Raw genomic sequence first — 26,988 nt, forward strand, 5'->3', positions numbered from 1 at the left:
AATAAGACATGTTTTACTAGTAGGGTTTTTACATTACATGACTACATGCTGGTTTTTACATTACATTACTACATGCTGAAGAAAAATCCCTTCCTCCAACACAAACTGCTCTCAGCAGAGCTCACAGAAGCCTCTGACAGCATCAGGGCTGGAATATGCTATCATTTTCTCAAATAGACTTTTTCTCTCTTGTCTCTTCTCCCCCGTCTGTCTGTCTCATGCGTAGCTGTAGGCTGGGGGCCGTGTGTGTGTGTGTGTGTGTGTGTGTGTGTGTGTGTGTGTGTGTGTGTGTGTGTGTGTGTGTGTGTGTGTGTGTGTGTGTGTGTGTGTGTGTGTGTGTGTGTGTGTGTGTGTGTGTGTGTGTGTGTGTGTGTGTGTGGCTCTATGGGCACTCTGCTCCCTTCCTGACATTTAGACAAAGGTCACATCTGAAAGTCTAAACCTACAGCCAGCCATAGTAATGCCTCATGAATAACAAATATACACTCACACACACACACTCACACTCACACTCACACTCACACTCACTCACTCACTCACTCACTCACTCACTCACTCACTCACTCACTCACTCACTCACTCACTCACACACACACACACACACACACACACACACACACACACACACACACACACACACACACACACACACACACACACACACACACACACACACACTCGCACACACACATTCACATTCACAAACTCATGCATATCCAGGCGAGGTGAGTTTGTTGAACGGTCTCAGAACTCTCCTTAGAGGGAAGATCCAGTAGAGATGCATCCTGGTCTATGTAAATATGGGTGAACTTTTAGCTACTGTTACGTGGGTGTGTGTGTGTGCGTGTGTGCGTGTGTGAGTGAGCTAAGCACAGCGTCAGCATATAAAACTCACTTTTATGACTGCTAAAGCTGCCACTTTTTATAAAGACGAGGGGAGGTTGTAGTGTTTAATACAACTAAAGTGAGACTGAATAGTTGACTTTAATGACGTACATGACGTGGTTGTTGGTGCACATACAGTATAATTATAGTGTTCAGGCAGTGAGTTCAGTCGGTTCAGCCGATTGCCCTCCCTTCCATCTATTATATTATATTATCAACTGGGTGGTTTGAGTCCTGAATACTGATTGGCTGACAGCCATGGTATATCAGACCGTATACCACGAGTATGACAAAACGTTTATTTTTCATGCTCTTATTACGTTGGTAACCAGTTTCTAATATCAATAAGGCATCTCGGGGGTTTGTGGTATATTAACAATATACCACTGCTAAGGGCTGTTCTTAGGCAAGACGCAACGCGGAGTGTCTAAGAACAGCCCTTAGCCATGGTATATTGGCAATATACCACACCTCCTCGGGCCGTATTGCTTAAATATATCAATATATCATACAGAAACAACATAATTTACAGATAAATAATATAGATGCATAAAGACGTCAAACAAACAGACAGACAACAATACAAATAAAAAAGAGTGGAAATAGCCAACATAGAGTAGGATTATAGCCTACATAGAGAAGGATTATAGCCTATATAGGGTAGGATTATAGCCTATATAGGGTAGGAGTTTATAGCCTACATAGAGTAGGATTATAGCATACATAGAAAAGGATTATAGCCTACATAGAGTAGGATTATAGCCTACATAGAGTAGAATTATAGCCTACATAGAGTAGGATTATAGCCTATATAGGGTAGGATTATAGCCTACATAGAGTAGGATTATAGCCTATATATGGTAGGATTATAGCCTATATATGGTAGGATTATAGCCTATATAGGGTAGGATTATAGCCTATATAGGGTAGGATTATAGCCTATATAGGGTAGGATTATAGCCTATATAGGGTACGATTATAGCCTACATAGAGTAGGATTATAGCCTATATAGGGTAGGATTATAGCCTACATAGAGTAGGATTATAGCCTACATAGAGTAGGATTATAGCCTATATAGGGTAGGATTATAGCCTACATAGAGTAGGATTATAGCCTACATAGAGTAGGATTATAGCCTATATAGGGTAGGATTATAGCCTACATAGGGTAGGATTATAGCCTATATAGGGTAGGATTATAGCCTACATAGAGTAGGATTATAGCCTATATATGGTAGGATTATAGCCTACATAGAGTAGGATTATAGCCTATATAGGGTAGGATTATAGCCTACATAGGGTAGGATTATAGCCTATATAGGGTAGGATTATAGCCTACATAGAGTAGGATTATAGCCTATATAGGGTAGGATTATAGCCTACATAGAGTAGGATTATAGCCTATATATGGTAGGATTATAGCCTACATAGAGTAGGATTATAGCCTACATAGGGTAGGATTATAGCCTATATAGGGTAGGATTATAGCCTACATAGAGTAGGATTATAGCCTATATATGGTAGGATTATAGCCTACATAGAGTAGGATTATAGCCTATATATGGTAGGATTATAGCCTACATAGAGTAGGATTATAGCCTATATAGGGTAGGATTATAGCCTACATAGAGTAGGATTATAGCCTATATAGAGTAGGATTATAGCCTATATAGGGTAGGATTATAGCCTATATATGGTAGGATTATAGCCTACATAGAGTAGGATTATAGCCTACATAGAGTAGGATTATAGCCTATATAGGGTAGGATTATAGCCTATATAGGGTAGGATTATAGCCTACATAGGGTAGGATTATAGCCTATATAGGGTAGGATTATAGCCTACATAGAGTAGGATTATAGCCTATATAGGGTAGGATTATAGCCTACATAGAGTAGGATTATAGCCTACATAGAGTAGGATTATAGCCTATATAGGGTAGGATTATAGCCTACATAGAGTAGGATTATAGCCTACATAGAGTAGGATTATAGCCTATATAGGGTAGGATTATAGCCTACATAGGGTAGGATTATAGCCTATATAGGGTAGGATTATAGCCTACATAGAGTAGGATTATAGCCTATATAGGGTAGGATTATAGCCTACATAGAGTAGGATTATAGCCTATATATGGTAGGATTATAGCCTACATAGAGTAGGATTATAGCCTACATAGGGTAGGATTATAGCCTATATAGGGTAGGATTATAGCCTACATAGAGTAGGATTATAGCCTATATATGGTAGGATTATAGCCTACATAGAGTAGGATTATAGCCTATATATGGTAGGATTATAGCCTACATAGAGTAGGATTATAGCCTATATAGGGTAGGATTATAGCCTACATAGAGTAGGATTATAGCCTATATAGAGTAGGATTATAGCCTATATAGGGTAGGATTATAGCCTATATATGGTAGGATTATAGCCTACATAGAGTAGGATTATAGCCTATATAGGGTAGGATTATAGCCTATATAGGGTAGGATTATAGCCTACATAGGGTAGGATTATAGCCTATATAGGGTAGGATTATAGGAGAGATGGAGAAGCCATGTGGATGCAGTTTCAACTTTGCAGATATGAAATTAAGAAACTGAAATCATTTTTAAAAGTCACAGAGATGCCAAATGTACTAACAATCGGATCAAATGTAAGACTTTTATCAACCTGCACAATATCTTCCACAACATTGATACCCTTACTTTTTCTCAAGTCTTGCGTCATGCCTAAGAACAGCCCTTAGCCGTGGTATGATGGTCATATACCAGACCCCCTCAAGATGTATTGCTTAATTATATCATATCATACAGTGCCTTCGGAAAGTATTCAGACCCCTTGACTTTTTCCACATGTTGTTACGTTACAGCCTTATTTTAGAATGGATTAAATTCATGTTTTTCCTCATCAATCCACACACAATACCCCCTAATGAAAAAGTGAAAACAGGTTTTTAGAACTTTTTGCAAATGTATTAAAAATAGGAAACTGAAATACCTTAAGTACATAAGGATTCAGACCCTTTGCTATGAGACTCGAAATTGAGCTCAGGTGCTTCCTGTTTACATTGATCATCCTTGAGATGTTTGTACAACTTGATTGGCGTCTCACTTGTGGTAAATTCAATTGATTGGACATAATTTGGAAAAGCACACACCTGTCTATATAAGGCTGACAGTGCATGGCCGGGCAAAAACCAAGCCATGAGGTCGAAGATAATTGTCTGTAGAGCTCCGAGACAGGATTGTGTCAAGGCACAGTTCTGGGGAAGGGTACCAAAACATTTCTGCAGCATTGAAGGACCTCAAGGACACAGTGGTCTCCATTTTCTTAAATGGAAGAAGTTTGGAACCATCAAGACTCTTCCTAGAGCTGGCCTCCCAGCCAAACTGGCCTTTAAGGTAGAATGGCCAGACGGAAGCTACTCCTCAGTAAAAGACACATGACAGCCTGCTCGGAGTTGAGAAATGAGAAACAAGGTTCTCTGGCCTGATGAAACCAAAATTGAACTCTTTGGCCTGAATGCCTAGCATCACATCTGGAGGAAACCTGCCACCATCCCTACTGTGAGGCATGTTGGTGGCAGCATCATAGTGTGCGGATGTTTTTCAGCAGCAGGGACTGGGAGACTAGTTAGGATCGAGGGAAAGATGACCAGAGCAAAGAGATATCCTTGATGAAAACCTGCTCCAGAGTGCTCAGAACCTCAGACTGGGGGCGAAGGTTCACCTTCCAACAGGACAACGATCCTAGCACACAGCCAAGACAAAACAGGAGTGGCTTCGGGACAAGTTTCTGAATGTCTTTGAGTGGCCTAGCCAGAGCCCGGACTTGAACTCGATCGAACATCTCTGTAGAGCCCTGAAAATATCTGTGTAGCGACGCTCCCTATCCAACCTGACAGAGATTGAGAGGATCTGCAGAGAGGAATGGAAGAAACTCCACAAATACAGGTGTGCCAAGCTTATAGCGTCATACTCAAAAAAACTCAAGGCTGTAATCGCTACCAAAGGTGCTTCAACAGAGTACTGAGTTAAGGGTCTGAATACTTTTAATAAATTTGCAAAAATGTCAACCTGTTTTTATGGGGTATTGTGTGTAGATTGATGAGGGGGGAAAACGATGTAATGCATTTTAGAATAAGGCTTTAAGGTGTGGAATTCCACAAAATGTGGAAAAAGTCAAGGGGTCTGAATACATTCCGAATGCACTATATATGATAGAATGGCAGTCATAGAAGAAAAGGAGCCCCAAAGAACCTTTAGGGGTTCAAAAGATTGCCACTGTGTGGGAATGTCTTCGGGTCAACAAGAGGAACCCCTCTGAAAAGGTTCTTCGAGGAATCCGTGTTACATGACGCATGTTTATGCATATAACCGTGTTAATGGCTTTAGCATACCACTGCTGGTTTGCTTCTGAAGCTAAGCAGGGTTGGTCCTGGTCAGTCCCTGGATGGGAGACCAGATGCTGCTGGAAGTGGTGTTGGAGGGCCAGTAGGAGGCACTCTTTCCTCTGGTCTAAAAAATATCCCAATGCCCCAGGGCAGTGATTGGGGACACTGTCCTGTATAGGGTGCCGTCTTTCGGATGGGACGTTAAACGGGTGTCCTGACTCTCTGAGGTCATTAAAGATCCCATGGCACTTATCGTAAGAGTAGGGGTGTTAACCCCGGTGTCCTGGCTAAATTCCCAATCTGGCCCTCAAACCATCATGGTCACCTAATAATCCCCAGTTTACAATTGGCTCATTCATCCCCCTCCTCTCCCCTGTAACTATTCCCCAGGTCGTTGCTGCAAATGAGAACGTGTTCTCAGTCAACTTACCTGGTAAAATAACGGTAAAATAAATAAAAATAAATAACACTAATACATCTTGATTAGATACGTATTCAGTCCCCTGAGTCAATACATGTTAGAATCCCCTTCTGGCCTAAATCGCCAAGCTTGTTTACAGCAGTAACTCAGCAGATGACATCATGACCTTTTGTTACAGCTGTGGATGTGATCTGGTGTCAGCCCTAAGGATTCATCCCAAATGGCACCCTATTCCCTACACAGTGTACTACTTTTGACCAGAGCCTTTTGGGTCCTGATCAAAAGTAGTGCACTATTAAGGGAATAAGGTGCCATTTGGGACACATTATAAGGATTTCCTCTCCTGCCCTGGCCTAAGGCCATTCTCTACTCCAATTTAGAGCTACAACTCTCTCTAGGAGACGCGCGCGTGTTTGCTGTAGCCTGTTAGTAAATGATTCCATTTATTCTGCTGTAGTCTGTTAGTAAATGTTTCCATTTATTCTGCTGTAGCCTGTTAGTAAATGATTCCATTTATTCTGCTGTAGCCTGTAAGTAAATTATTCTATTTGCGGCTCATGATGTGGTAATGGAAGGAGACAGACCAGGCACCCCACCCTTCCCATTTCCCTTATGACCAGACTGTCCCCATGACAACCACAACTCCCCCTCCACCCCTCACGCTGACCTGCATCCTCCAGACCTCAGAGAAACACCACACAGACACGCACACACACGCACACACACACACACACTCATTTAAGATGTAGAGAAAAGAGAGAGAGAAAGAGAGAGAGAGAGAGAGAGAGAGAGAGAGAGAGAGAGAGAGAGAGAGAGAGAGAGAGAGAGAGAGAGAGAGAGAGAGAGAGAGAGAGAGAGAGAGAGAGAGAGAGATGACAGAGTGATGAGGTAGAGATGAAGGGATCTGAGTCCTACGGCTGATGACCTGCTGGATGAAATACGTAGGCCACATTTTTTCTTTCAAATATGTTTCTCAAACCAGAACCCTGAAGGAAGACTGTTGAAATGGACCCTGAAGGAAGACTGTTGAAATGAACCCTGAAGGAAGACTGTTGAAATGGACCCTGAAGGAAGACTGTTGAAATGGACCCTGAAGGAAGACTGTTGAAATGGACCCTGAATGAAGACTGTTGAAATGGACCCTGAAGGAAGACTGTTGAAATGGACCCTGAAGGAAGACTGTTGAAATGGGGGTATATTATTGTGGCCCTGGTGGCACAAAACCAATCGGACTGCATGGAGATGCTTGGGAACATGGTCAAAATGGATGACTGTATTGTGGGTGTTTCAGGAAGAAGGTGTACATTTGACCTCCATCATCTAGGATGTGACAATGGTAAATAAATCTCTACATTTATGCTCATTTTTTGCGCGGTCTTGCAGGCCTTCTCATGCAGCTGCAACTGCAAGTACATTTGTAAATCATGACCCATCTTGAGTTGGGCTCTGGGATGGTGCAATTGTTGAGAGGGTGAGCTTATGGTTGTGTGGGGGTAAGGGCTGAATGTGTGTGGGTGTATGTGTGTATCCCACAACTGTTGCGAAGGAAGAAGTAAAAGATGTTAGGGACTATAGAGGATGATTCACAGCAATATGTAATAAAAATCGAGGTGAGGGCGATGGAAATGCATTTGGCAATGGATCTGCTTCGGTTCGGTGGATGGTGCTGTGTGCACTTTTCGAAGGATGGATCCCAGTCGGTCCGGGGCTGTGCGATGCGGAGGGTCGGGGGTGGTCTGCCGGGCATTGGGATGACAACCCAACTCGAGATGGGGGCTTTTGGAGGGTGGAATAGTGGGGACCAATTGGAGGTTTGCTTAGTGGAGATGCAAATGTCATGGTACAACTATATAGACACTCAATCATTATGTTACTTTTTAATAGGACGTTTACAAACATATATTTTGATAAAAATAATTGAAAGGTGTGTCTCATTATGGTAAGTGGTGAAATAAGTATAGCCAGTTACAATTGTAATGGCTTAGCAGATAATAAGAAAAGACGATCAGTATTTACCTGGCTAAAAGAGAAGGATTATAATATCTACTGTTTACAGGAAACCCATTCGACAGTTTTAGATGAAGTTTTGTGGAAAAAGAACTGGGGGGGCAAAATATATTTCTCCCATGGGCAAAGAAATTCAAAAGGGGTGATGGTTTTAATTAATAATAACTTTGATCCAAATGTGCAACTTGTCCAAACAGATCCTCAAGGTAGATGGATTATTTTAAATATGTTATTGGACAATAAACATATATGGCTTATTAACCTATACGGTCCGAATAATGATGATCCAAGCTTCTTTGACAATATATATAAGAATGTATCAACTCTACAAGCAACACTAGACTCTATTATTATAGTGGGAGATTTTAATACGGTCTTAAATACCTCTATGGACTGGAAAGGAAATCACACTACAAACTATCACCCTCAGGCACTTAAGGAAATCAGGAATGTCATGGATGTATTGGAATTAGTGGATATATGGAGACTTAAATACCCTGACCTAGTGAGATATACATGGCGGAGGCTTAATCAAGCTAGTCGCCTTGACTACTTTCTTATATCATTCTCTCTGGCACCAAAAGTTAAAAAGTGTTTGATAGGGGACAGAATGCGGTCGGACCATCACATAATTGGCATATATATTACTCTTACAGAATTTCCACGTGGGCGAGGATATTGGAAATTTAATCAAAGCCTACTAGATGATAACTTGTTTAGAACTAGGACAGAAGAATTTATAACTGACTTTTTTAGACATAACATAGGTACAGCAGATCCCCATTTTGTATGGGACACTTTTAAGTGTGCCTTTAGAGGCCATGCAATTCAGTACTCATCTATAAAACAAAAGCAATTTCGATCAAAAGAGTCCATATTAACAAAGGAAATTGAAGGACTAACAGTACAGTTAGATAACAATAAAAACGGTACCATAGAGGCACAGAATAAGTTAGAGGAAAAACAAAAAGAAATGGAGGAACTTATTCAAGAAAGATCCAGTGTAATATATTACAAAAATAAAGCGAACTGGATGGAATATGGGGAAAAATGCAACAAATTCTTTTTCAATCTTCAATATAGAAATGCTACCAAAAAAAACGTATTAAAACTTGTTACAAATGATGGAGTCACGCATGATTCACCAAATGATATTTTGAAAGAGGAAGTAAAGTACTTTAAGAATATATTTTCGTTTCAGGCTCCTCCATCTTCACTAACTGAAACTAATTGTATGGATTTTTTCCCTAATAATAATGTAAAATTAACATCTGTACAGAAAGACTCATGTGAAGGCCTAATTACAGAGGAGGAACTACTTGATGCAATTGGGACCTTTAAGGATGGGAAAACTCCAGGACTGGATGGCATACCAGTGGAAGTATACAAACATTTTTTTGATATACTCAAAGGACCATTATTAGCTTGTTTTAACCACACCTATATAAATGATAGATTATCAGACACGCAACAAGAAGGTGTGATATCATTATTACTGAAACAGGACCCAAGTGGTATATATAAAGATCCAGTCCATTTAAAAAATTGGAGACCTCTTACACTTCAGTGTTGTGATGCAAAAATCCTAGCAAAATGCTTGGCGCATAGAATAAAAAAAGTTTTGTCAGATATTATTCATCCTAATCAGACAGGTTTTTTACATGGACGATACATTGGAGATAATATAAGGCAAGTACTGGAAACAATGGAACACTATGAAATATCGGGGACACCAGGCCTGGTTTTCATAGCTGATTTTGAAAAGGCTTTTGATAAAGTACGACTGGAGTTTATATATAAATGCCTAGAATATTTCAATATTGGGGAATCTCTTATTAAATGGGTAAAAATTATGTATAGTAACCCTAGGTGTAAAATAGTAAATAATGGCTACATCTCAGAAAGTTTTAAACTATCTAGAGGAGTAAAACAAGGTTGTCCACTATCGGCATATCTATTTATTATTGCCATCGAAATGTTAGCTGTTAAAATTAGATCAAACATTAATATTAAGGGATTAGAAATCCAGGGCTTAAAAACTAAGGTGTCATTGTACGCTGATGATTCATGTTTTCTTTTAAAACCACAACTAGAAACTCTCCACGGCCTCTTAGAGGATCTAGATACATTTGCTATCCTCTCTGGATTAAAACCAAATTATGATAAATGTACCATATTACGTATTGGATCACTAAAAAATACACATTTTACATTGCCATGTAGTTTACCAATTAAATGGTCTGACGGTGATGTGGACATACTCGGTATACAAATCCCAAAAGAAAGAAATGATCTCACTCCAATAAATTTTTATAGAAAGTTAGCAAAAATAGATAAGATCTTGCTACCATGGAAAGGAAAATACCTTTCTATTTGTGGGAAAATCACCCTGATTAACTCTTTAATCATATCACAGTTTACCTATTTGCTTATGGTTTGCCTACACCTAGTGACCTGCTTTTTAAATTATATGAACAAAAAATGTTCAATTTTATTTGGAACGGCAAGCCAGATAAAATTAAAAGGGCCTATTTATATAACGAATATGAATTCGGAGGGCAGAAATTATTAAATATTAAAGCATTAGACCTCTCACTAAAGGCATCAGTCATACAAAAGTTATACTTACATCCAAACTGGTTCTCTAGTAGATTGGTACGAATGTCTCATCCTATGTTCAAGAAGGGCCTTTTTCCCTTTATTCAGATTACACCTGCTCACTTTCGGTTGCTTGAAAAGGAAATAATTTCCAAAATATCTTTATTTTTTAAACAAGCCTTAGAAAGTTGGTTGCAATTTCAGTTTAATCCACCTGAAAGGACGGAACAAATAGTACAACAAATCTTGTGGTTAAATTCAAATATAGTAATTGATAAAAAAACTGTATTTATCGAAGAAATGTTTAAAAAAGGTATAATTTTTGTGAATGATATCATAAATAGGACTGGTGGAGTAATGTCACACATGCAGCTAACACAGACACATGGAAATGTCTGCTCTACCCAAAATTACAACCAATTAATTGCGGCATTACCACAAAAATGGAAGAGGCAGGTGGAAGGGGATAAAAGTAAGGAACTTGTATGTCGGCCTTATATTAAAGAACATAAATGGTTAAAGAAAAGTGTGATAAATAAAAACATATACCAATTTCATTTAAGGACCAAAAAACTTACAGCTGTGCCATATAAATTGCAAAATAGTTGGGAAGAGATTTTCGATGTACCCATTCCATGGCACATGGTTTATGAATTGATACGCAAAACAACGCCGGATTCAAAACTTCGAATTTTTCAATTTAAATTATTGTACAAAATTCTTGCAACTAATAGAATGTTATATATATGGGGGATACAATCTTCCCAGCTCTGTAGATTCTGCTGTGAGGAGGCAGAGTCATTAGACCATTTATTTTGGTATTGTCCGCATGTAGCTCGTTTTTGGTCACAGGTCCAGGAATGGTTGAAGAATTGCAACATTTGCGTAGAACTAACGCTACAGATAGCAATACTGGGGGATTTGAAAAGCCATAGTCAATCAATCAATAACATAATAATTATTTTAGCAAAAATGTTTATTTTTAATTTACAATCCGTGGACGCTATGAGAATAGGAAGATTCAAATCTTTTGTGAAGCATCACAGCACAGTTGAAAAATATATGGCAAATAAAAATCCGAAATGGATGATGTTGGAAGATAGATGGGAAAGGTTGAGTGGAGCTGAAGGGTGGGACTAATAATAAGATAAACAATGTAGGGCATACGGGATCTGTGAAATGTGTATAGGTGCGGAGCTATTGTGAAATAGCACAGTTACAAGTGGAAATCAAACTGGATGGACAACAGAAATAGAGGAAGGACTAAGAACAAACAAGAGAGAACTATTATAAAGTAGACTGTGTCTGTAAAATGTGTATAAGATGTATAAATTGAAGGTAAAAACAGAAATGTTTATCAGTTTACTCCAATTGGGGGATCGGTGGTAGGGTTTGCGGGGAATAATAATAAAGGTATACTCTTTAAAAAAGTATGTATGTCTATGTAGGTATGTGTATGTATATATGTGTATTTGTATGCATACGTGAATGGATATATATATTTACCCCAAAAAATATGGGGGATTGGAAATGATGCAGACAATTACATTGGAAGCAACATTCTTTCCGCAATATTAAGCTGATCCACCCCCCCCAAAAAAAAAAAAAAAAAAAACTGTTGAAATGGACCCTGAAGGAAGACTGTTGAAATAGACCCTGAAGGAAGACTGTTGAACTGGACCCTGAAGGAAGACTGTTGAACTGGACCCTGAATGAAGACTGTTGAAATGGACCCTGAATGAAGACTGTTGAAATGGACCCTGAATGAAGACTGTTGAAATGGACCCTGAAGGAAGACTGTTGAAATGGACCCTGAATGAAGACTGTTGAAATGGACCCTGAATGAAGACTGCTGAAATGGACCCTGAAGGAAGACTGTTGAAATGGACCCTGAAGGAAGACTGTTGAAATGGACCCTGAAGGAAGACTGTTGAAATGGACCCTGAAGGAAGACTGTTGAAATGGACCCTGAAGGAAGACTGTTGAAATGGACCCTGAAGGAAGACTGTTGAACTGGACCCTGAATGAAGACTGTTGAAATGGACCCTGAAGGAAGACTGTTGAAATGAACCCTGAAGGAAGACTGTTGAAATGGACCCTGAATGAAGACTGTTGAAATGGACCCTGAATGAAGACTGTTGAAATGGACCCTGAAGGAAGACTGTTGAAATGGACCCTGAAGGAAGACTGTTGAAATGGACCCTGAATGAAGACTGTTGAAATGGACCCTGAAGGAAGACTGTTGAAATGGACCCTGAAGGAAGACTGTTGAAATGGACCCTGAAGGAAGACTGTTGAACTGGACCCTGAAGGAAGACTGTTGAACTGGACCCTGAAGGAAGACTGTTGAACTGCATTGCAGAGATATTCCCTGAATGTCTTCATCAAGACAGAAGTGAAGGTGGGAACGAACATCCCATGAAGATGGAAAACGTTGAACGTTGAAAAGTAGTTTCTCAGCAAAGGTTTCTCAGAGAATGAGTTCCTCAAAGTTATGAATATTAAGATGATAACATGATAACACTACAGTTCTATCTGCATTAATGAGTTCCCACATGATACCACTGCAGTTCTATCTGCGTTAATGAGTTCCCACATGATACCACTGCAGTTCCATCTGCGTTAATGAGTTCCCACATGATACCACTGCAGTTCTATCTGTGTTAATGAGTTCCCACATGATACCACTGCAGTTCTATCTGCGTTAATGAGTTCCCACATGATACCACTGCAGTCCTAGCTGCGTTAATGAGTTCCCACATGATACCACTGCAGTTCTATCTGCGTTAATGAGTTCCCACATGATACCACTGCAGTTCTATCTGCGTTAATGAGTTCCCATATGATACCACTGCAGTTCTATCTGCGTTAATGAGTTCCCACATGATACCACTGCAGTTCTATCTGCGTTAATGAGTTCCCACATGATACCACTGCAGTTCTATCTGCACTTACTGTAAGATACCTAACCAAGTCCTACTGTAAGATACCTAACCAAGTCCTACTGTAAGATAACTAACCAAGTCCTACTGTAAGATAATTAACCAAGTCCTACTGTAAGATACCTAACCAAGTCCTACTGTAAGATAACTAACCAAGTCCTACTGTAAGATACCTAACCAAGTCCTACTGTAAGATAACTAACCAAGTCCTACTGTAAGATACCTAACCAAGTCCTACTGTAAGATAACTAACCAATTTCTACTGTAAGATAACTAACCAAGTTCTACTGTAAGATACCTAACCAATTCCTACTGTAAGATAACTGACCAAGTCCTACTGTAAGATACCTAACCAAGTCCTACTGTAAGATAACTAACCAAGTCCTACTGTAAGATAACTGACCAAGTCCTACTGTAAGATACCTAACCAAGTCCTACTGTAAAATACCTAACCAAGTCCTACTGTAAGATAACTGACCAAGTCCTACTGTAAGATAACTGACCAAGTCCTACTGTAGGATAACTAACCAAGTCCTACTGTAAGATACCTAACCAATTCCTACTGTAAGATAACCTTTTGCCAATAGGTGGCGCAATTAGCATTTTTTATTTCTGGGTGTCACCAAATTAAACTGCCTCGTGCTCAATTCTTGATCTTACAATATGCATATTATTAATTATATTGGATAGAAAACACTTTCTAGTTTCTATAGCCGTTGGAATTTTGTCTGTGGGTGACCCAGAACTCTTTCTACAGCGAAATCCATGACAGGTACTGCGATGGTCTGAGAGCGAAGCTCTGATTTCAGATCAGTTTTGAAAGTCTCTGTATATCCTATGGAACGACATGAACTGCACCCGCCTTCCCCTGGATGTCAGTAACCAATGAGAAGTGGAATGGGCTTTCTGCGTAGCTCTCAGAGGTTATAAAAGGCGAAGGAGTGAGGGTAGCCCCCCTTTCGACTCTTGCCATTACGCAGAAGAGGACCTCGGGACGCCATTTTCAGAGGCTCGGTTATCAACGTGAAATGTATCTGTCTGTAATTTAATTCGATATAGGAGTTAGAAACATCATAACGTAGTTAATCTGAACCGTTTTATAGCAATTTAGATCCGTTTAGTGCGATTTTGAGGCATTGCTTTGTTATGCACTTTCAAGCACCGGGCACGTTTTGGGGTCCCGGTCGAACGTTAGTGGTCATTTCGACGGACAGAGGACATCTTTCGACCAAAAGAAGATTAGACCCAAGAAACGATGCATTGCCCAAGAATCTGATGGAAAATCACCTCATAGTAAGTAATATTTAATATTATAAATCGTTGTTCTGTCGAAATATTGTAAACGCATAATCCGCCATTTTGTTTGCTATAGCTTCGCTTGGCGAACCCTGTATTGCACAGTAAGGATATTTTTAGAAATGTAAATCAGCGATTGCATTAAGAACTAATTTGTCTTTCGATTCCTGTCAACCCTGTATTTTTTAGTCAAGTATATGATTAGCTTTCGATTAAACTAGATCACTATGAAAGATGGCGTCCGACATGTTCAGGCTTGATTTGCTACTATTTTCATTGTATAACCACGGTTTTTATGGCTAAATATGCACATTTTCGAACAAACAATATATGTATGTTGTAATGTGATGTTACAGGAGTGTCATCGGAAGAATTCTGAAAAGGTTAGTGAAAAAATGTATATCTTTTGGCGATGATAACGATATCGCTCCCTTTGGCTTGAATTCATGCTGGGGTGACGTTTGCACATGTGGTATGCTAACTTATCGATTTATTGTGTTTTCGCTGTAAAACGCTTAGAAAATCTGAAATGTTGTCTGAAATCACAAGATCTGTGTCTTTCCATTGCTATGCTTTGTCTATTTTTATGAAATGTTTTATGATGAGTAAATTGGTAATACACGTTGCTCTCTATAGTAATTCTAGTCGCTTTGGTGAGATTTGTGTTGGTGGCTGCAATGGCAAACTATGATTTATACCTGAAATATGCACATTTTTCTAACAAAACCTATCCTATACCATTCATATGTTATCAGACTGTCATCTGATGAGCTTTTTTCTTGGTTAGTGGCTATCAATATCTTAGTTTAGCCGAATTGGTGATAGCTACTGGTGTTGAGAAAAAATGGTGGACATAGAAAAAGGGTGTCTTTTGCTAACATGGTTAGCTAATAGATTTACATATTTTGTCTTCCCTGTAAAACATTTTAAAAATCTGAAATGGTGACTTGATTCACAAGATCTGTATCTTTCATTAGGTGTCTTGGACTTGTGATTTAATGATATTTAGATGCTACTATTTAAATGTGACGCTATGCTAGCGATGCTAATCAGTGTGGGGGGGGGGGGGGGGGGGGGGGGGATCCCAGATCCGGGTTTCAGAGGCAGTAAAAGATAACTAACCAAGTCCTACTGTAAGATAACTAACCAAGTCCTACTGTAAGATAACTAACCAAGTCCTACTGTAAGATACCTAACCAAGTCCTACTGTAAGATACCTAACCAAGTCCTACTGTAAGATAACTAACCAATTCCTACTGTAAGATACCTAACCAATTCCTACTGTAAGATAACTGACCAAGTACTACTGTAAGATAACTAACCAAGTCCTACTGTAGGATAACTAACCAATTCCTACTGTAAGATAACTAACCAATTTCTACTGTAAGATAACTAACCAAGTCCTACTGTAAGATAACTAACCAAGTCCTACTGTAAGATACCTAACCAATAAGATACCTAACCAAGTCCTACTGTAAGATACCTAACCAAGTCCTACTGTAAGATAACTAACCAAGTCCTACTGTAAGATACCTAACCAAGTATTACTGTAAGATACCTAACCAAGTCCTACTGTAAGATAACTAACCAAGTCCTACTGTAAGATAACTAACCAAGTCCTACTGTAAGATACCTAACCAAGTGATGCTGTAAGATAACTAACCAACTCCGTTGAAAATGGTTTTACAAAAGCTAACAGTCTGTGATGTCTATACTCATTCTCTCCACTGAGAGTGATGCAGGATATTCCACAGTTCAGATGTGACTGGGCATGATACCTAGAAATGTGCCTGGCGTGGTTTTACAGTGTGTTGCCTGTGAGTGGAGCGCTGTGCTGCTCTTGTCAACACCCATCAGTGTTCTGGGGACCACCTGGGGACCACCTGGGCTCCCCCACATTTGAGTAGAACATATATCCCCATTTACATGAGTACAGCTGAAACTCTGGAACAGCCTAGAGGTTCTAGAACACATGAGTACACCAGAAACTCTGGAACAGCCTAGAGGTTCTAGAACACATGAGTACAGCAGAACCTCTGGAACAGCCTAGAGGTTCTAGAACACATGAGTACAGCAGCAACTCTGGAACAGCCTAGAGGTTCTAGAACACATGAGTACAGCAGAAACTCTGGAACAGCCTAGAGGTTCTAGAACACATGAGTACAGCAGAAACTCTGGAACAGCCTAGAGGTTCTAGAACACATGAGTACAGTAGAAACTCTGGAACAGCCTACAAGTTATAGAACACATGAGCACAGCAGAAACTCTGGAACAGCCTAGAGGTTCTAGAACAGATCCATGCAGTACAGCACACACTCACTCACTCATTCACTCACTCGCAGGAAAGCACACACACACGCACGCACGCACGCACGCACGCACGCACGCACACACACACACACACACACACACACACACACACACACACACACACACACACACACACACACACACACACACGTGCCTGGTATAGTGCAGCGCGTATGGTCCACATGTAGCATTGGAACAGGATATGTAGCGCTGCAACAGGATACGTAGCGCTGGAACAGGATATGTAGAGTTGGAACAGGATATGTAGTGTTGGAACAGGATATGTAACGTTGGAACAGGATATGTAGCATTGGAACAGGATATGTAGCGTTGGAACAGGATATGTAGTGTTGGAACAGGATACGTAGCGTTGGAACAGGATATGTAGCGTTGGAACAGGATATGTAGCACTAGACAGGATATGTTGCGTTGGAACAGGATATGTAACGTTGGAACAGGATATGTAGCGTTGGTACAGGACATATAGCATTGGAATAGGATATGTACCATTGGAACAGGATATGTAGCACTAGACAGGATACGTAGCGTTGGAACAGGATATGTAGCGTTGGAACAGGATATGTAGCATTGGAACAGGATATGTAGCACTAGATAGGATATGTAGAATTGGAACAGGATATGTAGCACTAGACAGGATATGTACCGTTGAAACAGGATATGTAACGTTGGAACAGGATATGTACCATTGGAACAGGATATGTAGCGTTGGAACAGGATATGTACCATTGGAACAGGATATGTAGCACTAGACAGGATACGTAGCGTTGGAACAGGATATGTAGCGCTGGAACAGGATATGTAGCACTAGACAGGATACGTAGCGTTGGAACAGGATATGTAGCGTTGGAACAGGATATGTAGCGATGGAACAGGATATGTAGCACTAGACAGGATATGTAGAATTGGAACAGGATATGTAGCACTAGACAGGATATGTACCGTTGGAACAGGATATGTAGCGTTGGAACAGGATATGTAGCGATGGAACAGGATATGATACTGTGAACCATCAGATCCTCCTCTCCACCCTCTCCGAGTTGGGCATCTCCGGCGCGGCCCACGCTTGGATTGCGTCCTACCTGACAGGTCGCTCCTACCAGGTGGCGTGGCAAGAATCTGTCTCCTCACCACGCGCTCTCACCACTGGTGTCCCCCAGGGCTCTGTTCTAGGCCCTCTCCTATTCTCGCTATACACCAAGTCACTTGGCTCTGTCATAACCTCACATGGTCTCTCCTATCATTGCTATGCAGACGACACACAATTAATCTTCTCCTTTCCCCCTTCTGATGACCAGGTGGCGAATCGCATCTCTGCATGTCTGGCAGACATATCAGTGTGGATGACGGATCACCACCTCAAGCTGAACCTCGGCAAGATGGAGCTGCTCTTCCTCCCGGGGAAGGACTGCCCGTTCCATGATCTCTCCATCACGGTTGACAACTCGATTGTGTCCTCCTCCCAGAGCGCTAAGAACCTTGGCGTGATCCTGGACAACACCCTGTCGTTCTCAACTAACATCAAGGCGGTGGCCCGTTCCTGTAGGTTCATGCTCTACAACATCCGCAGAGTACGACCCTGCCTCACACAGGAAGCGGCGCAGGTCCTAATCCAGGCACTTGTCATCTCCCGTCTGGATTACTGCAACTCGCTGTTGGCTGGGCTCCCTGCCTGTGCCATTAAACCCCTACAACTCATCCAGAACACCGCAGCCCGTCTGGTGTTCAACCTTACCAAGTTCTCTCACGTCACCCCGCTCCTCCGCTCTCTCCACTGGCTTCCAGTTGAAGCTCGCATCCGCTACAAGACCATGGTGCTTGCCTACGGAGCTGTGAGGGGAACGGCACCTCAGTACCTTCAGGCTCTGATCAGGCCCTACACCCAAACAAGGGCACTGCGTTCATCCACCTCTGGCCTGCTCGCCTCCCTACCACTGAGGAAGTACAGTTCCCGCTCAGCCCAGTCAAAACTGTTCGCTGCTCTGGCACCCCAATGGTGGAACAAACTCCCTCACGACGCCAGGACAGCGGAGTCAATCACCACCTTCCGGAGACACCTGAAACCCCACCTCTTTAAGGAATACCTAGGATAGGATAAAGCAATCCTTCTGACCCCCCCCCCCCCCCCCCTTAAAAGATTTAGATGCACTATTGTAAAGTGGCTGTTCCACTGGATGTCATAAGGTGAATGCACCAATTTGTAAGTCGCTCTGGATAAGAGCGTCTGCTAAATGACTTAAATGTAAATGTAATATGTAGCACTAGACAGGATATGTACCGTTGGAACAGCATATGTACCGTTGGAACAGGATATGTAGCGTTGGAACAGGATATGTGAGAGAAGTGTGTCAGAGGATTTGATTAGTGAGATCTGAGAGTGTCCCAAATGGCACCCTGAGTGATGTCCCAAATGTAACCCTATTCCGTACATAGTGCACTACTTTTACCCAGCGCTCTATGGGCCCTAGTTGAAAGTAGTGCTCTGTAAAGGGAATAGCGTTTCATTTGGGACGTAGTATTATATTTCACACCACAGCACTTGACAGACAACACCGCCACATTAGCAGGCTGCTGTATCAAGTCAAGGTGGAAAATTACTCCTCATATCTGAGCAGAGGGGAACTGGACCTCCCTATAGCTGAGCAGAGGGGAACTGGACCTCCTCATAGCTGAGCAGAGGGGACCTCTCTAATGGAGAAAGAGTACCAACTCACTGGCTATTTTCTTACTGAGAATCTTGTGTAAAGTTGATGCAATAAGCTGTAAGATATTCAGAGGAAGAGAGGATGCCACAACCCCTTATCTCTGTCAGCATTCTGACAATGTATTTGGTGAAAGAAGTGTGGTATATCATCAGTGATGCTTAGTTCTTACCCTTCTGGAAACCCATTGTCTGAGTCTGACTCATACACCTACACTGAGGAGGTTTTGAAGACTGTGTGTGAGAATTGAAGAGTGTGTGTGTGATGTTTTGAAGACTGTGTGTGAGGATTGAAGAGTGTGTGTGAGGTTTTGAAGACTGTGTGTGAGGATTGAAGAGTGTGCGTGAGGTTTTGAAGACTGTGCATGAGGTTTGAAGACTGTGTGTGAGGTTTGAAGAGTGTGTGTGAGGTGAGCGTGATGTTTGAGGTCACAGAGATCCGCATCGCCTGCACAGCTGTGCACTGCGTGATTAAATGAACGCGCCTGAGCAGAGAAGTAATGTGTGTGTTCTCCCTCATCTGGGAGTCCTGCTCTCTGTGTGCTAGCTGCTGACTCATGTACTTCATAATGAGTCCAGTTGTGTAATGTGATTTAGACCAGCTCAGGATGGCCTAAAGTGACTTGGCCACTGTTACCCAGTACTGATGCTGCTGGCCACTGTTACCCTCTACTGATGCTGCTGGCCACTAGTTACCTAGTACTGATGCTGCTGGCCACTGTTACCCTCTACTGATGCTGCTGGCCACTGTTACCCTCTACTGATGCTGCTGGCCACTAGTTACCCCCTAATGATGCTGCTGGCCACTAGTTACCCTCTACTGATGCTGCTGGTCACTGTTACCCTCTACTGATGCTGCTGGCCACTGTTACCCTCTACTGATGCTGCTGGCCACTGTTACCCTCTACTGATGCTGCTGGCCACTGTTACCCTCTACTGATGCTGCTGGCCACTAGTTACCCTCTACTGATGCTGCTGGCCACTGTTACCCTCTACTGATGCTGCTGGCCACTGTTACCCTCTACTGATGCTGCTGGCCACTAGTTACCCCCTACTGATGCTGCTGGCCACTAGTTACCCTCTACTGATGCTGCTGGTCACTGTTACCCTGTACTGATGCTGCTGGCCACTGTTACCCTCTACTGATGCTGCTGGCCACTGTTACCCAGTACTGATGCTGCTGGCCACTGTTACCCTCTACTGATGCTGCTGGCCACTAGTTACCCTCTACTGATGCTGCTGGCCACTGTTACCCTCTACTGATGCTGCTGGCCACTGTTACCCTCTACTGATGCTGCTGGCCACTGTTACCCTGTACTGATGCTGCTGGCCACTGTTACCCTCTACTGATGCTGCTGGCCACTGTTACCCTCTACTGATGCTGCTGGCCATTGTTACCCTGTACGGATGCTGCTGGCCACTGTTACCCTGTACTGATGCTGCTGGCCACTGTTACCCTCTACTGATGCTGCTGGCCACTGTTACCCTCTACTGATGCTGCTGGCCACTAGTTACCCTCTACTGATGCTGCTGGCCACTGTTACCCTCTACTGATGCTGCTGGCCACTGTTACCCTCTACTGATGCTGCTGGCCACTGTTACCCTCTACTGATGCTGCTGGCCACTGTTACCCTCTACTGATGCTGCTGGCCACTAGTTACCCTCTACTGATGCTGCTGGCCACTGTTACCCTCTACTGATGCTGCTGGCCAGTTCAGCCAGTGACACTGTGATAGTCTGATGGGAGAGCTTTATGCTTCAGGCTTTAGGCAGAGCAGCAGCAACAGAGAATACCACCCTGTTATTCACTGTTATTAACATGAGAGGAAACGAGAGGAGATGGGAGGAGATGAGAGGAGGGGCGAGAGGAGGAGGGGAGAGAAGAGAAGAGGGGAGACAAGGGAGGAGAGGTGAGGGAGGGGAGAGGAAAGGAGAACTGAGGTGAAGAAAGGAAAGAGGAGGGGAGAGGAGGGGAGGAGAGAGGAGGGAGGGAGATGAGAGGGGGAAGAGAAGAGAAGATAAGACAAAAGAAGAAGACTAGGAGTGTATTGAAAGGAAAGGAAAAGCGAGGCGTCAGCATTAGCAGCTAATCCACTGCAGTCAGGAAGCTCTCTCTGTCTCCCTGTGGCCTGTGGGCTTCACTAGTCTGACTGGAAATGGGGGAGCTAGACACACACCCCTATGCTTCAAAGCATGATAACACCAACCCACTAATTCATGAGAATAGAGCAGCAGTACTGTTGTACCACACATGGCTTTATCTCTCTGGCCATTAACAAACACATCTCGCACTGTCCTTTATCTCTCTGGCCAATAACAAACACATCTCTCACTGTCCTTTATCTCTCTGGCCATTAACAAACACATCTCTCACTGTCCTTTATCTCTCTGGCCATTAACAAACACATCTCTCACTGTCCTTTATCTCTCTGGTCATTAACAAACATCTCTTACTGTCTTTTATCTCTCTGGCTATTAACAAACATCTCTTACTGACTTTTATCTCTCTGGCCATTAACAAACATCTCTTACTGTCCTTTATCTCTCTGCCCATTAACAAACATCTCTCACTGTCCTTTATCTCTCTGGCCATTAACAAACACATCTCTCACTGTTCTTTATCTCTCTGGACATTAATTAATTAACAAACACATCTCTCACTGTCCTTTATCTCTCTGGTCATTAACAAACACATCTCTCACTGTCCTTTATCTCTCTGGCCATTAACAAACACATATCTTACTGTCTTTGATCTCTCTGGCCATTAACAAACACATCTCTCACTGTCCTTTATCTCTCTGGTCATTAACAAACACATCTCTCACTGTCCTTTATCTCTCTGGCCATTAACAAACACATCTCTCTGGTCATTAACAAACATCTCTTACTGTCTTTGATCTCTCTGGCCATTAACAAACATCTCTTACTGTCTTTTATCTCTCAGGCCATTAACAAACATCTCTTACTGTCTTTGATCTCTCTGGCCATTAACAAACACATCTCTTACTGTCTTTTATCTCTCTGGCAATTAACAAATATCTCTTACTGTCTTTTATCTCTCTGGCCATTAAAAAACATCTCTTACTGTCCTTTATCTCTCTGCCCATTAACAAACATCTCTCACTGTCTTTTATCTCTCTGGCCATTAACAAACACATCTCTCGCTCTCTTTTTGAAACACTCTCAATGGTTTATATCGCCATTGAAAAGTAGCCCTGAGGGATGAGAGCCAAAACATAAGACACATAATGAAAACATCTGTCTATCCCTCTCTTTCTCTCTCTCACCCCTCTCTCCATCTCCCCACCTTTTTCTCTGTATACCCCCCTCCTCCAAATCTCTCTCTCACCCACACACTGTCTATTTAACTCACACTTAAAAAGGCTTTCTAAAGATAGAATCCTGAAGATAAACAGGAAACACACAGTGTCATGGCAACAGCATGGAACTGACGACAAACACCGTTCAACTCCAGAATAGTTGTGGTGGCAAAATACAGAGTTCGACCTCCAGCTGTGTGTATGAGTGTGTGTGAGAGAGTGTGTGTGTGTGCCTACCTGCATGCATGCATTTGTGTGTGTGTGTGTGTGTGTGTGTGTGTGTGTGTGTGTGTGTGTGTGTGTGTGTGTGTGTGTGTGTGTGTGTGTGTGTGTGTGTGTGTGTGTGTGTGTGTGTGTGTGTGTGTGCGTACAGCTGCAGCTCATTAACAATTAGACTCTGAGAGATGGAGAGAAAAGCGTCTCTCCTTCAGTTAAGGTCCCTTGGGGCCCCGTCTTCATCAAAGGGCCTTTCTCTGAGATTCTGAGTTTAGATCCCAAAGGTGAGAAAGATGAGATAGAGGAGACAGAGAGAACAGAGAGAGATGAGAGAGACAACTGAGAGAGATAACAAAGAACAGGGAGAGATGAGAGATGAGAGAGAGAGAAAGAGAGAGAGAGAGAGAGAGAGAGAGAACAGAGAGAGATGAGAACAGAGAGAGATGAAAGAGAATGATGAGGTAGAGATGAAGGGATCTGAGTCCTACGGCTGATGACCTGCTGGATGAAATACATAGGCCACATTTTTTCTTTCAAAAATGTTTCTCAAACCAGAACCCTGAAGGAAGACTGTTGAAATGAACCCTGAATGAAGACTGTTGAATTGAACCCTGAAGGAAGACTGTTGAATTGAACCCTGAAGGAAGACTGTTGAACTGAACCCTGAAGGAAGACTGTTGAATTGAACCCTGAAGGAAGACTGTTGAACTGGACTCAGAAGGAAGACTGTTGAATTGAACCCTGAATGAAGACTGTTGAATTGAACCCTGAAGGAAGACTGTTGAATTGAACCCTGAAGGAAGACTGTTGAATTGAACCCTGAAGGAAGACTGTTGAACTGGACCCTGAATGAAGACTGTTGAACTGAACCCTGAAGGAAGACTGTTGAAATGGACCCTGAAGGAAGAGTGTTGAACTGAACCCTGAATGAAGACTGTTGAACTGGACCCTGAATGAAGACTGTTGAAATGGACCCTGAAGGAAGACTGTTGAAATGAACCCTGAAGGAAGACTGTTGAACTGAACCCTGAATGAAGACTGTTGAACTGGACCCTGAATGAAGACTGTTGAAATGAACCCTGAAGGAAGACTGTTGAACTGAACCCTGAATGAAGACTGTTGAACTGGACCCTGAATGAAGACTGTTGAAATGGACCCTGAATGAAGACTGTTGAAATGGACCCTGAAGGAAGACTGTTGAAATGAACCCTGAAGGAAGACTGTTGAACTGGACCCTGAAGGAAGACTGTTGAACTGGACCCTGAATGAAGACTGTTGAATTGAACCGTGAAGGAAGACTGTTGAATTGAACCCTGAAGGAAGACTGTTGAACTGGACCCTGAATGAAGACTGTTGAACTGGACCCTGAAGGAAGACTGTTGAAATGGACCCTGAATGAAGACTGTTGAAATGGACCCTGAATGAAGACTGTTGAAATGGACCCTGAATGAAGACTGTTGAAATGGACCCTGAAGGAAGACTGTTGAATTGAACCCTGAAGGAAGACTGTTGAACTGCACCCTGAAGGAAGACTGTTGAAATGGACCCTGAAGGAAGACTGTTGAAATGGACCCTGAAGGAAGACTGTTGAAATGAACCCTGAAGGAAGACTGTTGAACTGCATTGCAGAGATATTCTCTGAATGTCTCCATCAAACCAGAACCCGGAAGGAAGACTGGGGCAAAACAGACGACGTTGGCTTAGATTGCTGATAACATGTAAACTCAATTTCGTCTCCAATGTTTATTGAAAACATAAATAAAGTTGCACAATGCGCATTTGTCTCTCAAATACATTGTTACAGTTGTTGGTTAGCTAGCTAGCTGGCACATTTTAACCCTATTTGCATAGACCTCAGTCAAAACCCCTCAAAACAAGACAGCTCGGAGATTCCAACCAGCGATCTTTCAGTTACTGACCTAATGCTCTTAAGCGCTAGGCTATCTGCCGCCACATAGCAGTTTCTTGTCCTTGTTGCTAGCTACCTGGCCATACAGAATCACAACAACACACAACCTTCTACCCCTTTGAAGCGCGAGTACATTGTTTTCATGACGTTGTCAGCTAACCCGTCTATAGGGAATAGGGTCCCATTTGAGACGCAGCCAGTGACTTGTGACTGAACATGCTAACAGGCTAATATAGTGTGATTATAGGACATGGTAGGCAGTGACTCACGATGTTGACTTGTAGTGGACCAGAGCCTGTTCTGAGCAGTCTCCTCCTGCAGCTGCCAGTCTCTCCATCATCAGGACACATTGAGGATGACTGGGAGTCTGCTGTATGGGACAGACACACAGACAGTTCAACCACCACACACACACGCACACATACAAGCATGCGTACACCAACATGCACATACTGACACAGGCAGGCAGGCACGCACACACACGTGCACACACTCATGTAGTACCTGTGTGTCCCGGTAACAGGGCCAGAGTGGTGAGGCTGCTGGGGGGGAGAGGGAGGGAGTGACACCTCTGAAGAGACACTCTGAGGGGGGGCTCTAAAGGTGATGCCCCCGGGGGACGAGACATGGCCTGAAACACACTGGACAGTTACGCAAGCACACACCCAACGTCTCTCACATACAGTACATACAGATCCCCCAAACAACACATCTTCTTTCCTTCTCAGAGTGTAGAACATTTAAACCCCACAGTATATTCTGGTGCATATTTTCTGAGTGCATGCCGCAGACAACCTTGTGATACAATATGAATCATTCCTACCAGTCAGGTGATACAGTATGAATCATTCCCACAAGTCAGGTGATACGATATAAATCATTCCTACCAGTCAGGTGATACAATATGAATCATTCCTACCAGTCAGGTGATACAATATGAATCATTCCTACCAGTCAGGTGATACAGTATGAATCAATACTACCAGTCAGGTGAATGAGTCTCCAGGTGAAAAGTTCAGAGGGTGAGTTATTATAATGAGGGAATAATGAATGGACAGAACATATGGGAGCGGTGACACAGAAAATCAGCCATGGACAGAGAAAGAGTGAACGAGAGAGACAGCAGCAGAGAGTGAGAGGAGAGAGAGAGATCAAGAGAGCAGAGAAAGAGCAGCTCAAGGAAAGGAGGATATATGAATACAGCCTTGTAGAAATGGGTCAGAGCGTGTAGCATTGTTGTAGAGTAGGAGGGTATAAATACAGGGTTTGTAATCTCCTCCCATCAAAGCGTGCAGAGCGTGGTGTGGTTGATTCATTACTGGCCCTACCAGCCAGGAGGACTACAGCCTATATTTAAATGAGGGTTGGCAGAGACTACTGGTCAGTCTCCACACACACTCCCACTTTCATTCTCTCAGCAGTGGGATAATGTGTGTGTGTGTGTGTGTGTGTGTGTGTGTGTGTGTGTGTGTGTGTGTGTGTGTGTGTGTGTGTGAGAGATCTTACTCTGTGACTCTGCGCGGGGTCTGTCTCCACGGTAACGGAGGGCTCTATGACAGAGCATGGCCTGGCCAGACCGCCCGCCTGTCTCCGACCCGGCAAGAGGTGCATCACGGGACCGGGCCTGCGTCTGTGCCGGCACAGAGAGCCCCCTGTGGCCTGCTGAGCAACGGCAAACGCACAGCCCTCTGGGAAGGGACTGCAGACTCGGAGGTCGACCAGTGCTGAGGCGGGACGGGGGCGAAGGCAGGGGGGCTTGGGAGGGGCAGGGGTCTTCACTGGACTAGAACAGGACTGGACTGACCTGGGTCTCCTCAAAACACTGCCTGATAGAGCCCCCTAATCAACCAACCAATCAATTAATTCATCAATAAATCGATGAGTCAATCAATCAATCTGGTTCTAGGTAACAATTCCATCTCACTCCATTCACAACCCTGATTTCCATAGTTGGTTTCCATTTTAG

The 26,988-nt window shown here is 42.7% G+C and overlaps 1 protein-coding gene across 5 annotated transcripts in view; it reads right to left on the reverse strand.

Annotated features, from left to right (window-relative positions):
• Window positions 1–26,988, reverse strand: part of LOC129858680 (rho guanine nucleotide exchange factor 9-like) — a 116,233-nt gene that overhangs the window by 78,182 nt on the left and 11,063 nt on the right. For 4 of the 5 annotated variants that reach the window (XM_055927979.1, XM_055927977.1, XM_055927976.1 and 1 more), the window contains exons 3-5: window positions 26,529–26,861; window positions 25,527–25,653; window positions 25,292–25,392 (exon numbers count right to left, since the gene is read on the reverse strand). In XM_055927979.1, coding sequence (XP_055783954.1) covers window positions 25,292–25,392; window positions 25,527–25,653; window positions 26,529–26,861 — 561 coding nt within the window. The remainder of the gene's footprint in view (window positions 1–25,291; window positions 25,393–25,526; window positions 25,654–26,528; window positions 26,862–26,988) is intronic. The other variant, XM_055927981.1, reaches the window with a different exon arrangement.

Source organism: Salvelinus fontinalis, chromosome 6, assembly GCF_029448725.1.
Source record: "Salvelinus fontinalis isolate EN_2023a chromosome 6, ASM2944872v1, whole genome shotgun sequence".
In the NCBI taxonomy this organism is placed as follows: Eukaryota; Metazoa; Chordata; class Actinopteri; order Salmoniformes; family Salmonidae; genus Salvelinus; species Salvelinus fontinalis.